Here is a 15984-nt window from a genome sequence, read left to right as displayed (position 1 = left end):
TACATGTTTTTTTGACGGTGGGACATCAATCAACCCCTTTTACATCTTCGAGATAACTATAGGAGCAAGAGCATGTGTGTAATCTATTTTACCGACCACTAAGTGGCGACAGATACAGAGAGAAGCCACAGCCACGGGACCCGTACACCAAAAGCAGCCGCCTCCCGCGGAAATGGCTTGGCGATTTTACAGTCAGGAGCCCGGAGACACACACACAGAACGGACAGAGATCCCCTCCCCCCCAGAGCCGCGGAGCAACGCGTGAACACACACACACACACACACACACACACACACACACACACACACACACACACACACACACACACACACACACACACACACACACACACACACACACACACACACACACCGCGGGAGCAAGCCATTCAAGGAAATGGCTTGGCGATTTTACAGTAATCCATTTCAGACTCGTCCCCGCACGCAGGCAAGCAGGCAGGCAGGCACGCAGACAGACAGGCAGGCAGCACAACGCGCTTCTGACACGCCCGCTGTTAGGAGGAAGGAGGAGAAGACACACGGAGGGAGGAGTTTGAATGAGAGGGGTGTTTCCTGTTGTTATGGAGGAAATTACTGTTCAAAACTATTGTTTAGAATGTCTGACGGTCTTACTGATGCCAAAAATGAATGGTTAAAGTGACTGTTTCACAAAAAGCCATTTATCTCTGAATAAATTTCCAGACGCTGAAACCATGCTGTACTCAACGGCTAATATCTACATAACTACTAACTCTGCAAACTAACTCTTTTAGACAGAGAAAGCACACATTCTATTAGTTATTTTTAGATGATTGGTGTTCATGAATTCTTAACAGAAAAGAATCCTCGGCTGTTCTAAAATGAGCCAGAATCGTCAAAAACACCCCTGGCACAACTTACCTACAGGAATGAAAACATGGCTGGCATTCAATGTGTTAACAAAGCTCTAGAGTAGTTATGCAATCTGGCTTGTTGACCCCATGTGACTTTGAGGCAATGGTTTAAAGCAGCAGATTAGTACCCAGCTGGCCCCAGGCCACTTAACTCCTCTGATGCTCCGGACTGGCTCAATATGACCGGGGCATTATCCAAATCTCAGCAGCAGGCAACAGCAGGCTATTAATAACCAGAGGACCCAACAACTCAACAACAGGCTATTAATAACTAGAGGACCCAACAAATCAACAACAGGCTATTAATAACTACATGACTCAACAAATCATAACCTAATAGAGATTAGAGGTAGAGAAGTGATGATATTCAGAAACAGAAGGCAGTGCATTAATGACATTGTCTTACACAAGATGTGAAGACAGCATCCCATGCATCGTGGGGGAAATCACAACAAACAATAATCTCTTTGTGTGTAATGGTTATCAAGCTAGCGTATGTATATGTGGGCATTTGTGTGTGAATGTGTGTGTGTGCGCATGTGTGACAAGCTGAAATCCATGGAGCTTGGTATCCAGTGAGTGGCAAAATGATTAGCATCACACTCTGCACAGGTTTCCCATGCCGCTAAAGACAACAACACAGCTAACTCACCTGCTGAGTTCACCAAAAACCTTCCTCTTCAGGTTGTTACTCAGTAAAATATCTTAAAGCGTTGAGAGTTACTGGCATTGTAAAAACAAGTTGCTGCACCAGTGCTAACTTGATTGTGTTGTATTGCTACAATCCAACAAGGTAACAGGAACACCACCAAATGTCGAGTAGCGGATCCTTGTAGCCATCTCATACCCTTCACATGCTCTCGTCCAGGACGGCCAACTTTTTCCCAATCATCAATGAAAAAGAGCGAGATGTCTTGAGACAGTCAGGAGTGGAGGCGTGATGTATGGCGAGTAGATGCACAGGATACCAGTAGAATCCAAAGACTGGGAGCATGTGAGTGGCTCTGGGTGGGGTAGCCAGATCGTCCTCACGGCTCCCGTGTGCCGCTCTTCTCCATTTCAGCCAGGAGGAAAAGCAGGAAAAGCAGCATTTGTCCCTTTCTTTAAAACTCTCCCTGACTTTCTTTAAAACTCTCCTGACTCCAGATCTAAAGATGCCCCCCTTTAGGAAAAGAAAGAAGGAAAAAACAGGTGGGACTGAAAGCAGGTGTCCAGGCTTCGATGGGACAGGGGTGCTGGACAGGAAAAAGGTGACAGGGGAGAGAGAAAGAGGAGGAGTGCTCAAAATAAATTAGTCCAATGTTGATGCGGGTGTGAGCTGAGAGACAGCCTGGCTTGACCCGTCCGTTCCTGAGGTGGACTCTGCCAGCTCTGAGGGACTCTTGCTCTCAACAATCCTTCCCACTCGCTCGCTTCGTCCGCATGAAGCGAGCCCTTGATGTGCGTGCGAACTCCTTCAGAAAGCTCCGGCTCTCGCTGTTCTGCCCAAAGGCAAAGTGGCAGAGTGAATTATTGTATGTGGGCGCGGGAAAGTCTGTGTGTGTGTCTGTCTGTCTGTCTACACGCAAGCAAATATGAGAACGACGTAAAAGGAGAAAGAGAGAGTGAGAGAGAGAGGGAGTTTGTGTATATAATGTGTGTGTGTATGTGAAAGACAGAGAAATACACAAGTGGAGAGCCCAGCATGTGAGTGAGAGAGAGTGTGTGTGTGTGTGTGTGTGTGTGTGTGTGTGTGTGAGAGAGAGAGAGTGAGTGTGTGAGAGAGTGAGTGTGTGAGAGAATGAGTGAGTGAGTGTGTGTGTGTGTGTGTGTGTGTGTGTGTGTGTGTGTGTGAGTGCGTGCGTGCGTGCGTGCGTGCGTGTGTGTGTGTGTGTGTGTGATGGGGTAGTGATGCGTAAGTGTGAATGCCACAGAGCTGCAGTGAGATTATCACAAGGCCAATAGGCAGCCAGTAGAGGAAGAGAGGAGCAGAACTTCAGACAGCCACTGCAGGGCCAATCTCTCCCGGTCGACCATAATCAAACAAATGGGACAAATGTCCGTTCGGGACAACGGATGGAAACTAGCCTCGTGCTAAATCCGGCAATTTTTACACTTTTATTATGTTCCAGATGTTTTTATCTGTTCCATGGTTATTTGTGTTCATCAATTTTGCATTGTCCCGTCTAAATAAATAAATAAATCAAATCAAATATACTCTATACAGTGCAGAGAGACGGGAGAGTGGTCACGCAACAGGCTTTTAACTGCAACTGTAACTGCATCCCAAGCCTTCCATTCAATGATTTTGTCTTAAAGCAAGCTACCTGCATGAGAACAACACCGCTGGCAGCAGTCTAGAAGTGGTGTGGAGATTTAAAGGTTGCAATAAAAGAGGCCACATTCTGGACCAAGATAGGAAGTTGAAGCCAGATTTCTACTCAGATCTGCTAGTGGGTTAGATCAGTTTGGCCTACCCCTTTTATTATGATTTGGTTTTTTTACAGGACAGTTAGCAGACAGGAAAGATAGGGAGAGAGAGGGGGGATGACATGTGGAGCAAAGGGCCACGGGTTGGAATCGAACCCGGGCCAGCCGTGGGAAGGACTACGCCTTAAGGCAAATGTCCACCAGCTGCGGTCCGGCCCCGGTAACAGACCTGCACCCATGTAATCTTGTCAGACACATGCCGATCCGGCAAAAATAGAACAGGTGTGTATTTTTGCCGATCCGCATGCTTTGCCGATCTATTACATGGTCTGTTCAGTCAGGCTGTTCAGCCAGCCGTACCATGGAGCCGCACGGAGCCGGACCGCAGCTGGTGGACCTGTGGGTTTAGTGGGACGCGCTCTAACAGGTGAGCCCCCAGTTTGGCCTACTTTACATTGTAATGAGTCTCCTAGGTCTCTAGACGGGGTCATGTATATTCATGGTGGGGAAACCTTAACCTCAGTGTCAATCTTGCAGTTTCATAATCAAAATTCTGTGTGACTGAAAATTAGACATCTTTCCAATTCTTCCCCAAGACTGTTGGGTTTCTTTTTTAAACCTTTATTTAGCCAGGAAGTTGTTTTCTTCAGCATGCATGGTCTTTTCCAGCACCTCTTTTTTTAATACCTTTCTTCCTTTTTCATTCCTTTCTGACTTTCTTTCTTTCACAAACATACTGTACAGTATGTGAATAAAGATGGACATGATTATAACACAAGAAGATCCTGCACTTGCTTCCAATGTGGTCCTCACACATCGAATAGCTGCCCAGTCAGTGTAGGAATTTAGCGAGGGGCAAAAATGCCAGTCCAGTTGTACTCTTGTCTTTGGGTGCTTTCACACTGGGGACCTGGGAGCGGAACCGAGCACACTTCGTTTCATGAGTGTGAACGTTGCAGTTCATGCCTGGGCGCAGAACAGCGAACTGTGACAGGGTCCACTTGAAAAGGTGGTCTGGGAAACGCTTTGGCGTGCCCAGGGACAGAACGCTTTGGCGTGTCCAGGGACAGAACACTTTGGCGTGTCCAGGGACAGAACACTTTGGCGTGTCCAGGGACAGAACACTTTGGCGTGTCCAGGGACAGAACACTTTGGCGTGTCCAGGGACAGAACACTTTGGCGTGTCCAGGGACAGAACACTTTGGCGTGTCCAGGGACAGAACACTTTGGCGTGCCCAGGGACAGAACACTTTGGCGTGTCCAGGGACAGAACACTTTGGCGTGTCCAGGGACAGAACACTGTGGCGTGTCCAGGGACAGAACACTTTGGCGTGTCCAGGGACAGAACACTTTGGCGTGTCCGGGGACAGAACACTTTGGCGTGTCCAGGGACAGAACGCTTTGGCGTGTCCAGGGACAGAACGCTTTGGCGTGTCCAGGGACAGAACACTTTGGCGTGTCCAGGGACAGAACACTTTGGCGTGTCCAGGGACAGAACACTTTGGCGTGTCCAGGGACAGAACACTTGCGAATGCATACCCTCCAGGCGTAGTTGATGACTCTGCAAGTGTTCCGAGAAAGCACCCTTTGATCTCTCCTGGTCAAATGAGAAGACCCACCTGTAGCATGTGCTGTCAGAGCAGGGGTTGTGCACACGGACGATGATGAAGACGTGCTGGAAGTGGGAACGGACAGCCTTGGGGGTGAAGGGGTGAGCACCGGGCTCCTGGAACACGATGGTCACTATGTCGTTCCCTATGTGGCGCTTCCTCAGCAACTGGTCAATGGAACACAATCAAGTACACAGTGAAAAACCTGCTTTAGCATGGGACTCAAATCTAATAGCTGAGCCACGAGTCATATCATGCATCCATTCCTCTTAACTCATTGAGTGCCAATGAAGTCTAAAGACGTCAATTCAAATAGTAACGTAGAGTGCCAATGACGTCTAAATACGTCAATTGGGTTTTTTGACGGTGGGACGTGGATCAAAGCCTGATGCATCTCCTGTAAAAGTATGGGGGATTTTGAAGGTGTATAAGCTATTTTACGGACCCATTAGGTGGCGACAGTGCTCTCCAGATTAGAGAAAGGTGAGGAAAAAAACAGAGAAGAAGCCGTGGGCAGTGGGCACACGGAAACCGATGCATGCTGTAACGTTAGCTGTGCCTGTGAACAGCAGGCAATCTGCTCCCACAATTGAGCCTTTCTGTCTGTTGCGATAGCCCCTCCACATGATTAGTTGCCAGAAAAGGAGCACCCGACAAGATAAATTATTCTCAGCTGGAAGCGCTGGGAGCCGGCGACAAAAACGGCAGAGTGCTGTGAAAATAGGCTGGGTGCAGCGCACTTTGAAACGTGCAGTGGAAAATTCAGAGCAGAGAGCCACCAGAGACACTCCCACGGAGGAGGAGTTTGCAGTTGAGGGGGGTGGGGCACGCAGGGCACCATTCAACACCGACCCAGACAGCAGGCTCGATGGACAGATTGGCAAACACAAGCTAGAACATCTGATGCCCACCAGCAGTAAATCAAGACCAGCAAGAAGGCCAGCGCTGCTGGTTGCAGCTAAAAAATATTATTTTGCCATCAAAATCCCTTTGTTTTCGCTCTTTTATTGAAGGAAATTATTTTTGAGGTGTCACTACATCAGAAAATATTAGCTTCAGAGTCAGTGATGTGCTTGAAATGCTTCATTTCACAAAAGGCTCATTATCTCAGCTTTTAGTTTGAAACGTCTGTTTTTGGTGAAATCAACCTATCTTCTCCGGCTGATAACTAAAGAACGGAAAATGATATCAATAAACTTTTTTTTGCTGATGATGCAAGAGAGTCTCATCGTTCTTTGGGCGTGTTCGGTGTTTACAGACCGTAAAACTTCCAATAAGGGCCCGGGCGTTTATTATGCTAAATCGAGTTTGACCCCAGCCGTTTAAAGGAGACCAGGCGGCAATTGGAGTCAGGCGGTTATTTCTTTATTGTACAAAATTGACCCAGGCGATTATTATTTTTTGTACAGATTTCCTGGTCAGCAGTATCAAAATGCTCATAATATGGTAAATATACCCCTACTTGCACAACTCCACTACTTCCTGAAATGAGTAGGGCATCTTGGTTTCCTGATTAATGTCAGGTGTGCCTGATCACTGTTGTTGTGACTGCAGCAGTAAGGCACACCTGACATTAATCAGTTCATCCAATAGTGTAGGACAGGAAACCAATATGCCCTACTCATTTCAGGAATTAGTGGAGTTGTGCAAGTAGTCTATTGGGATCACTGAAAAAAAAATCTAATAACCGCCCCCGGCTGTTATTGGAATACCGGCGCTTATGTGCAAAATTGAGTTTGACCCCAGGCGTTTATTGGAGACCCGGCGGCAATTGGGGACCAGGCCCTTATTGGAAGTTTTACGGTAGTAATATCACACAATATTCTGTGGGTCTTGAGTTATCACTGAAAACGCTCTGAAAGGGCTGGCACTGGGAGCATCCGTTTTCCAAAAGTGGCTTGCACTCAATGAGTTAATGACACAGCTCTCATGCTCTCTTTGGCTCAACATTTCCCAAACAATCATGACATCATTATTACATTGTAATGTTTCCATTTCCTGACATGTGACTGGTGTCGCCCAGAAGTCAGGCTCTCCCTCCATACTGTACCTGTTGCTTATTGTTGGGCGTGTAAGGCAGCAGCGTGGACACGTGGAACATAATCTCATAGTCCTTGTATGCGGTGTACAGGGAGTGCGTGCCCGTGGAATCCGCTGGAGAAACATAGCAATACAATGTTAGGACCCATTGTGCTATTACTGCTATCCATCTCTCTCAGATGTGTGTTCTGTGTCTGCACAATGCTTCCTGTAGCAGACAGGATGCTTCCTGTAGCAGACAGGATGCAGTCTCAGCGTAGCACAATGCTTCCTGTAGCAGACAGGATGTAGTCTCAGCAGAGCCAAAACAACTACAGGATCAAATACTGTGGATCAATGTCAGCCTGGACTGTCAAAACCAATGCCCATAATGACAGCAGCAACAAAATGACATGAGTCAAGTGGAGCTCTTTACATTTTTGTTTGATATTGCAGTATAGAACAATGGACAGCGTTTGAGCCAAGTTTCAGTGTGTGTGTGTGTGTGTGTGTGTGTGTGTGTGTGTGTGTGTGGGTGGACAACAAGGCCATAAACCTGAAATGATCCACTACTTCTGTCTAGTCAAAGTGAATAAGCCGCACACTGCTCTCTACTTTTCAGCGACAATGCCTTCATCGGGATACTACTTCTGTCCAACATCAGTCAGCTAACCTGTAAGGTTTCAGTCGAGTTGTATGCACAGCCAGACAGCCTGCTGAACTGAAACACATCACATCCATGATTGGGATGAGCTGCAATTTGCTGCCCTCATTAGGAGCACTGAGGAACTAGTGGGGTGGAGACACCAGGCAGAGAGGGATACAGAGAGAAAGAGAGGGATGCAGAGAGAGAGAGAGAGAGAGAGAGAGAGAGAGAGAGAGAGAGAGAGAGAGAGAGAGATGCAGAGAGAGAGAGAGAGATACAGAGAGAAAGAGAGGGATGCAGAGAGAGAGAGAGAGAGAGAGAGAGAGAGAGGGATGCAGAGAGAGAGAGAGAGGGATACAGAGAGAAAGAGGGATACAGAGAGAGAGTGGGGGATACAGAGAGAAAGAGGGATACAGAGAGAAAGAGAGGGGTACAGAGAGAAAGAGAGGGATACAGAGAGAGAGAGAGAGACAGAGAGAGAGGGATACAGAGAGAGAGAGAGATCAAAGTTCAAAGATAAAAATAAAGTGAAAGTGAAATGAAAGACAGTTGACTAAAAGCAAGATGATGGGGCAAAGTACAGGCACTATAGAACTGCAGAAACCAAATCAAAATATGTTTTGATTGTATGAGAGGAAGAGGGAAAGAAAGAGAGAAGAGAGAGATAGACTTCAGAGAGCACACTTATAGTGCTACTACAGCTAACCGCTAGCTAGCTCCTTCAGGCTAGCTTGTTCCCCGCTACGCTAGCTGCATTGATTGAAGCCCATCAGCTGAGAAGGGTCTAGCTCCGGCCGGAGCCAGTACAGAGCACACCCTACAGAGCACGCCCCCTAAGAGAGAGTGAGTGTGTGTGTGTGTGTGTGTGTGTGTGTGTGTGTGTGTGTGTGTGTGCGTGCGTGCGTGTCATTTTGTATGTGTGTGTTTGGGAGGGAGCCTTTACTTTTGGTGTCGAGCTGGGCCCGGTACTTGGTGAAGCCCTTGAGGCGGACCTTGTCCCCCAGCAGCTGAAGGAAGTCTTCCAGCGCCGGGCCGGCCGTCTCGTTGTTGTACATCTCCTCCTCGGTGCTTTGACCCGCTCGGCAGTACATCACCCCCACCTTCACCTGGAAACTCAGCTGAGGACCGGCAAGCATGCATACACACGATATTGAGTTAACTTCAAGACTGAATGCACCACAAAATAACTCACAAAACACAAACACTACCATGGACATCAACAAATGAATGTGTCATGTATAAAACCCTACATGGACTATGCCCACCTCCCCTGGGGGAGTTCATAAAAAGAAAGCCTTATGGTGGTCTTGGCACTAGGGCTGCCACCAGAGGGGACTGCGAGGTGCAGTTCAGACGCACCACCTTTGCACAAAATGTACCGTCTGTCCAGGGAGGCATCAGCTGGAACGGCCGACCAGCCGAAAAATAAGAGAATGCCCAACTTTTGCGTCATTTAAAGCTCAACTCAAAAAGCAGCTCATCGACAAACAAACCTGTAACCATTTCTGAATGAGTTTGGTGTGTGTGTGTGTGTGTGTGTGTGTGTGTGTGTGTGTGTGTGTGTGTGTGTGTGTGTGTGTGTGTGTGTGTGTGTGTGTGTGTGAGATTTCATGTTTTGGGCGGTTCCGAATAGAACCTTTTAACTAGGTTTGTATTTCTTTTACTTCCTGCTGCTATATTGTTTGTGGTTTATTTTATAGTGTAATGTTCTTTTTCTACATGACTTATGCTTTCTTCTGAATTTGTTGTTGCTGCTACCTGTCTGTATTGTGTTTGTTGCCTGTTGGGGACTACGGATGGAAACTAGCATTCTTGCTCAAATTCTGTGTATTTACAATACATCGGGTATGTATTGTTCATTAATATATGCTGTCCCTTCCAAAATCCAAACAAACTAAAATAAAAAATAAAAAAAATAAAAACAAATGTCAGCTATTTCATACAGCCATACAAAGTCCCTATTGTTTGATATACAAGCTAAATTTGAACACTTAAATTGATCAATTGTCAAATGTGAAATCATTTTCATCTGTGTCTCCTATATGAAACTGTAAATTATCAAGTTTGCTAAAACAGTGGTTCATGATGACCCCCATCACAAACGTGCAGAGTTCAACCAAATAAATGATTTTCCCTTCTCAGGTTCTTTCATATGATTCATTGAGGAGGCCTTGAAGCTACAAGATATTCAGTATTTCACAAGGGCAAAAAGGCTCATTGTGAGACAGGGAAAAAAAGACATAATAATAAATTTGTATAGCAGAAACATGCTTTTCCCCCTCATCACCTAAATGATCTTTTGGCCCCCAGGTTGAGACCCACTGTTCTAAAAGATAATCAGGTGTGCATTAATAGGATTCTGTGCTCACATTGTTGATATATTGGAAGGTGATGTTTATTCCGCCTACCCCTTGTTCATCCAGTTTCATCAGCTGCTCGGTGACCTTGGGCGTGTTGAGGGCCAATCTAAGGCAGGACACATCCAGCTCAGGCAGAAGGTACTCCAGCACCTCTTTGATGGGCAGCCCTCGGGTGGTGCCGTGCTTAGAGGTGGACGGCACAGCGTCCTCCAGGACAGAACCTCGGAGAGTGGTCAGCTGGAATGGATGGAGAGGGGGAGACGAGGAGAGGAGAGTACAGACAAGGAGTGTGAGAAGAGAAGGTATGCACCTCAGGAATCCTGGATGTGCTTTGAACTTTTCCTCAGAGATGGAACGCACTGATTGCCAGCAAAACATGCGTGCCCAGACACCAAAAGATACAAGTCGCTGCGCTTTTGACAGTAATTCCATCCTGTGTGTTTGCCCTGAAAGAACCTGGCATAAAACAACAGGACAGTTATGATTCAAGCTTGGCCCGGGGTAAATAGAAAGAGGAACTGAGGAAGGAGGGGTGGGGGGGCTTGACCAAGCGTTCTGTGTACACAGAGTCTACATTGTGCTGGTCTCCGGGAGTGAACTCAATCACTCGGCTATCATAAGCAGCTGGAACGGACGGAGACTTTCTCTCCTGCAAGCCTCGGGCGGGGCCATGACAATGGGACTGTGTTCTCCATGTTTGGATGGAGGGAGAGTTGGGTCTCAAGGTATTTTGCTCTGGAGTGCAGGAGTCTAATCACACGCACCTGTCCTCCTACTGCAATCCACGAGGGAGATTCTTACAACAAACAGCCTGAGGCCAGTGCCTTCTACCTCTGTCTGGGAATGTATGTCCATATAATAAATCACACATTACCCAGGATCAAAACACAAAATAAAACCTAAAACAAATGAATAATGAAATAAATGATTTGGAACTAAAATTGCAACTAAATATGACAGCTATTTTAACTATAACAGAGAAGCTAAGTTCTCCACAGTGGTTTTGAGGTTGTGTGGCACTGACAAGCCTTGGAGGCTGGAGGATGAGTGCACTTCCTGAAGTTTCTTCACACAGTGCTGATGTGGTGAGACAGCCGAATAGCTCACGGGCTAGTTGCATAACGAGGAAATAAGGACGGAGACTAGTTTCACCTCTAGCTGGTCTTCCTGGTATGTATCATTTTTTGATAGGCTTCCATACGGATATACAAGAGATATGCTTCTTGGGCAGGATCGGTGATTACTACATGTCTCCTAGTGACCAGTTGAGAAATTACATTTTAAAAAACACAACCAAAATCAACTTGTCTACTCTGCTCTCTCTTAGGCCACCAAAATGATTGTCTTAACTTGCCACATTTCCCACAACAAAATGAGCAGGCAGATACATCCCAGAGCAGTCATGTGAAGTGGTGTTGAGGTTGACGTGTAGGTAAGACACTATGGCTGACCTCGCTAGTTCTGAAGATGAGGCGGTAGTTATACTGCTGGCCATGCTCCTTGTCCTCCTCCAGCTTCTCCCTGCGCAAGCTCACCGCCACCGGACCGAGCGCCTCGTCTATCCCAAAGTAGTTCCAGTGCTCTGAGGCAGGGGAGGTGGCAGAGAAACAAACACAATTAGAAAACATATTTTAGGGAATATTCAATATTACTGCTTTTAACAACAAACATATGCTAAAGACTAAATGTAATGGAAGCAGTTAAATCCATCTCACCCCTAAGGTAGAAGAACTTCCTATAGTAGTAGGCTCCCAGGTCCACATGCTCCACAATGTACTGCTTGCCCTTGTCACTGAGTGTGCTGGCACCCTCCTTCGGTCCCTCTAGCACTGCTACTCCAGCATTGGTACAGTGGGGGCTAACAGAGGTTTCATACATGTTTCCCTCCCCGCTCAGGTTCCCTGAGCTTCCGCTACCTGCTCCACTACCCAGCAGCCCACCTGCTCCCATTCTACGCCTTCCTGTGCCATCGGCTCCGATCTCGTTGCGAAAGCAGGGACAGCTCAGCAGCATCTCGTTGCTCTGTTCATCCCCTGCTTCCAAACTGGGGCTGTCCCTGGCACTGAGCTCTTCCTGGCTGCCACCGGGGGAGCTGTAGGGCAGGCTGTGGGTGGAGGAGAGGGTGGAGGTGGCCGAGGCTGCGGCGGCAGCAGACGCCCCTGTGGTGATGTTCTTCCTCTTGTTTGCAGTCTGCCGTGACTGGATGACGTCATTGAGGTCAAACAGCATGCTCTGAACATCGTAGTGGGCAAAGCCTTTCTGACACAGCCAGGGCTTGAGAGGGGGCCCCATCTCATCTGACCGACCGTCCTCTGCGTCAGACCCTGCCCTGGGGGAGTCCGACTCCCCCCGTACATTCCGAAGTTTGCGGAATATTGACTCGCCCCCTGTCTCGGATTTTGTACGTCTCTTGGGGGGCTTTTCTCGGTCCTTGGCTTTAGGAGTCTGGCTCTCTGCGACATCCTCCTGAAGATCCAAGGTGGCTGGCTTGGGTCCCACATTCAGCAGGTCTTCCAGTCTCTCTGGAGCAGGGCTACGCTGGTCAGCCTTCTCCCCTTGGTAGCCCTTCAGCATTTCAAAGAAGCTCTCTCCAGATGCTCCATGCTGGTCTATTGAGGAGGTGCTACCATACTCTCGATGGAGAGGGGACCACTTTGCCCCTGGTGGCGGGCCCCAATCCTCTCCACTGTCCCCACTGCCCTCCATCTCGCTGATAGTCATGTCACTGTTGCTGCGCTGGCGGATGCGTCTGTGACGGGGGTTCCTGTGTGCAGGGCCTCGGTAGTCTCCTGGGGCCAGGTAACGGTTGTCAGGACTGTAGTTGTTGGCCTGGGCCTGGGCTCGGTTTTTCAAAGTGTTGTGGATATTACGCAGCATGGATGAGTCATGAGGGCTCAATAAGTGGCCTAACTTAACATGTCCAACAGAGGGCACACCAGGATTCTCAGGCTCCATAGTTTGGTGCCACAGGGCCCCTCCAATGTCCTTTCTAGGTGGCCAGTCAGCTACACGTGCCCGTACCCCCATTTTAGGCACTCCTGTGCCCGGAGGGGGATGGATATTGTCTGTGCGGGTTGGTATAACTCCTCCATTGGCCATGCGGAGGTGGCGGGTGTAGAACTCGTCAGTGGCGGGGATGGAACCCCCAACAGTGCGCTCCATGGGTGGGCGCTTCAGGCTGGTCATGACACCAGGGCCAAAGGCTAAAGGCACTCAGCGGGTAGGCATGGATGCCACGGGGGTGGGATGGCGTTCCCTGACTTCATGAGCAGGTTGATTCTCTGAATCAGCGAGTGAAGAGGGAGAAGCAGTGACGGGGCAAGCCCACCTCTTCAGCACTCAAGCATGCATACTCCTTCTTTGACTGTGTCTGCTCCACCACTTGGCACTCTTCAACCCAAACAGAAGATGCTGAAAAACAATGAGAGAGAGTAAAGGGAGTAAGTGTGTGGAGTAAATTAACATATAAGCCACTTCTAGACATGAACTCTGGACTATGTCGGCATTCCCGGACCTGGAGTTACCCTTGCAGACAAGAGGCATTGTTGTTTCCACACATGAGGAAAATCTCCGGTGTAGAGAGTAGTGAGCGGGGAGGTGGGGGTGGGGGGTGGACATGCCATATAGAGACAGTCCGCATGTCTGGGAACGCCCATACAGGCTCTAGGAACGCCCACAATAGACGCTGGTTAACTGGCTCAGCCTGGCTGGGGGCGTGGTCAGGGTGGGGTAAAAACCCCCATTCTATCCATTCAGCAAAGTTAGAATTTAACTGATAGCCCAGCCCAGGCAGACACAATCGGGGATTTTAACCACAGCAGTAAACGCACATCTGCTCTAGAACCCCCAAACATGTAGTTTAGAGTCGCAGCTCCATCTTTTGGTGAGTCAGCCCATGAGATATATCGGTGGTTTTACCCCACTCGCGCGCCAGCCGTTTAACATTTTGTGGGCGTTCCCAGACATGCGGACTGTCTCTAATGTGCTGCTGGGTTTATTCTAGACAGACGTTTAATAAAGTTTTTCAATGTAGACTAGATTAGAGATATAGAAAGCTATTCTCCACTCCATGAAAAAAGCCCTATTTTGAAGGTGGAGTAGTGCGCGAAGCTTTGCAGAAGTAGAGCCAAGGCGAGCATTTTTTCAATCAAGCAACATGTGGCTCAGCCTGTTGACTGACACATGGAGCAGGTTAGGACAGCTTCATTTGGAAAAACTGAAACTATCTGATGTTTGCTCGTTTGCTCATTCTCATCGACTATTTAATAATCTGTCTCGAACGCTTTCTCTCTGTGTGCGGAGCCTTAGAGGAGGGGGCGGGGGCAGACACGCGCTCACAGGCAAGGAGCTAGGGCTGCTCGATTATGGCAAACATCATAATCATGATTATTTTGACTGATATTGAGATCGCGATTATTTAACGTGATTACTCATTGACTTTGACAACATCATGCAGTTATTGAACTGGAAAACAGTTTTTAACTTAGACCAAAGTTAGGTTTCTATTTGTTTAAAAAAATGTTTTCCTTTTACTGCCAGAAAGAGGTTGGTTCAAAGTACCTTTCTGTCAGTATTAGACTATGATGATGTCATCTATATGCATGCTGCTTCTGCTCTTCTGAAAAAACTGGATGTAGTCTATCATGGTGCCCTGCGGTTTGTAACTGATGCAAGTTTCCGCACACATCATTGTCAATTATATGAAATGGTTCAATGGACTTCTCTGAGTCTAAGGAGAAAAACCTATATGTTAATTTTTTTTTTAAAAGCTTTATTAGGTAAGTTACCGCTGTATATTTCTAGTTTATTGACATATCGCCACAGCCGATTTAACAATCGGTCATCAGAGAAAAAATTTCTCTTGGCCCCCAAAACCCGAACAGAGCTAGGTAAATCTTCCTTCTCCTTTCATGCACCACCATATGCCTGGAACGAGTTACAAAGGGTTTTAAACATGAAATCTTTACCCCCTCTTGACATGTTTAAAAATACTCTAAAATCTGTTTTTACAGAACAATGTCATTGCATGTGAAATGTGCGATTGTCAAGTTTCTTTTTAGCCCTTCTTTTTAGCCTTTAATCCTTGTAGTTTGTGTTTGCTTGTTGTGTTTCTGTGTGTATTCTGTGATGTTATTTGTCCCTGTTTGTATTTTTTATATGAAACCTTTTATTTTTGCTGTCCATCTTGACCAGGACTCCCTGGCAGAAGAGATATTGTATCTCAATGGGACCTTCCTGGTTAAATAAAGGATAAATTAAAAATTAAAAATTGATACTGGATTTCTTTGAAATTTAAATATAATTGAACTGAAAAACAAAGAAATAAAAGGAACAAATATAAATAAAATAAAATACTAAAACGACCGCACCGCGGATTTATGCCTCTGCCATTAGTTCATTCTTGGGAATCGCATTCGTGAGGTCACAGTGACCTTGAACTTTGACCACCAAAATGTAATCAGTTCATCCTTGAGGCCAAGTTAATGTTTGAGGCAAATTTGATGAAATTCCGTCAAGGCATTCCTGAGATATGGCGTTAACAAGCTTGAAAATGGCATTGGAGAGGTCACAGTGACCTTGACCTTTGATCACCAAAATGTAATCCGTTCATCCTTGCGCCCAAGTTGACATTTGAGCCAAATTGGAAGAAATTCCATCAAGCCGTTCTTGAGATATCGCTTTAACGAACTTGGGAATGGCATTCGTGAGGTCACAGTGACCTTGACCTTTTAACAACGAAAATCTAATCAGTTCATCCTTGAGGCCAAGTCGATGTTTGAGGCAAATGTGATGAAACTCCATCAAGGTATTCCTGAGATATCGCGTTAGTCACAGTGACCTTGACCTTTGACCACCAAAATCAAATCAGTTCATGCTTGAGTCCAAGGCGATGTTTGAGGCAAATTTGATGAAATTCCGTCAAGGCAGTCCTGAGATATTTTGTTAACAAGCTTGAAAATGGCGTTCGAGAGGTCACAGTGATCTTGGCCTTTGACCTTTGACCACCAAAATCGAATCAGATTATTCTTGAGTCTAAGTCGATGTTT

General features: G+C 47.0%; 1 protein-coding gene across 2 annotated transcripts in view; it reads right to left on the bottom strand.

Annotated features, from left to right (window-relative positions):
• The window catches only part of LOC310772685 (signal-induced proliferation-associated 1-like protein 1), a 78600-nt gene that overhangs the window by 20735 nt on the left and 41881 nt on the right, over nt 1-15984 (bottom strand). For both annotated transcript variants that reach the window (XM_083632549.1, XM_083632550.1), the window contains exons 3-8: nt 11653-13348; nt 11389-11519; nt 9986-10174; nt 8521-8695; nt 6963-7066; nt 4922-5079 (exon numbers count right to left, since the gene is read on the bottom strand). In XM_083632549.1, coding sequence (XP_083488675.1) covers nt 4922-5079; nt 6963-7066; nt 8521-8695; nt 9986-10174; nt 11389-11519; nt 11653-13123 — 2228 coding nt within the window. In that variant the 5' untranslated portion in view covers nt 13124-13348. The remainder of the gene's footprint in view (nt 1-4921; nt 5080-6962; nt 7067-8520; nt 8696-9985; nt 10175-11388; nt 11520-11652; nt 13349-15984) is intronic.

Source organism: Poromitra crassiceps (genome assembly GCF_964638095.1).
Source record: "Poromitra crassiceps genome assembly, chromosome: 3".
NCBI lineage: Eukaryota > Metazoa > Chordata > Actinopteri > Beryciformes > Melamphaidae > Poromitra > Poromitra crassiceps.
Note: the sequence above shows the minus strand (reverse complement) of the source record. Positions and strands in the feature narration are given on the sequence as shown.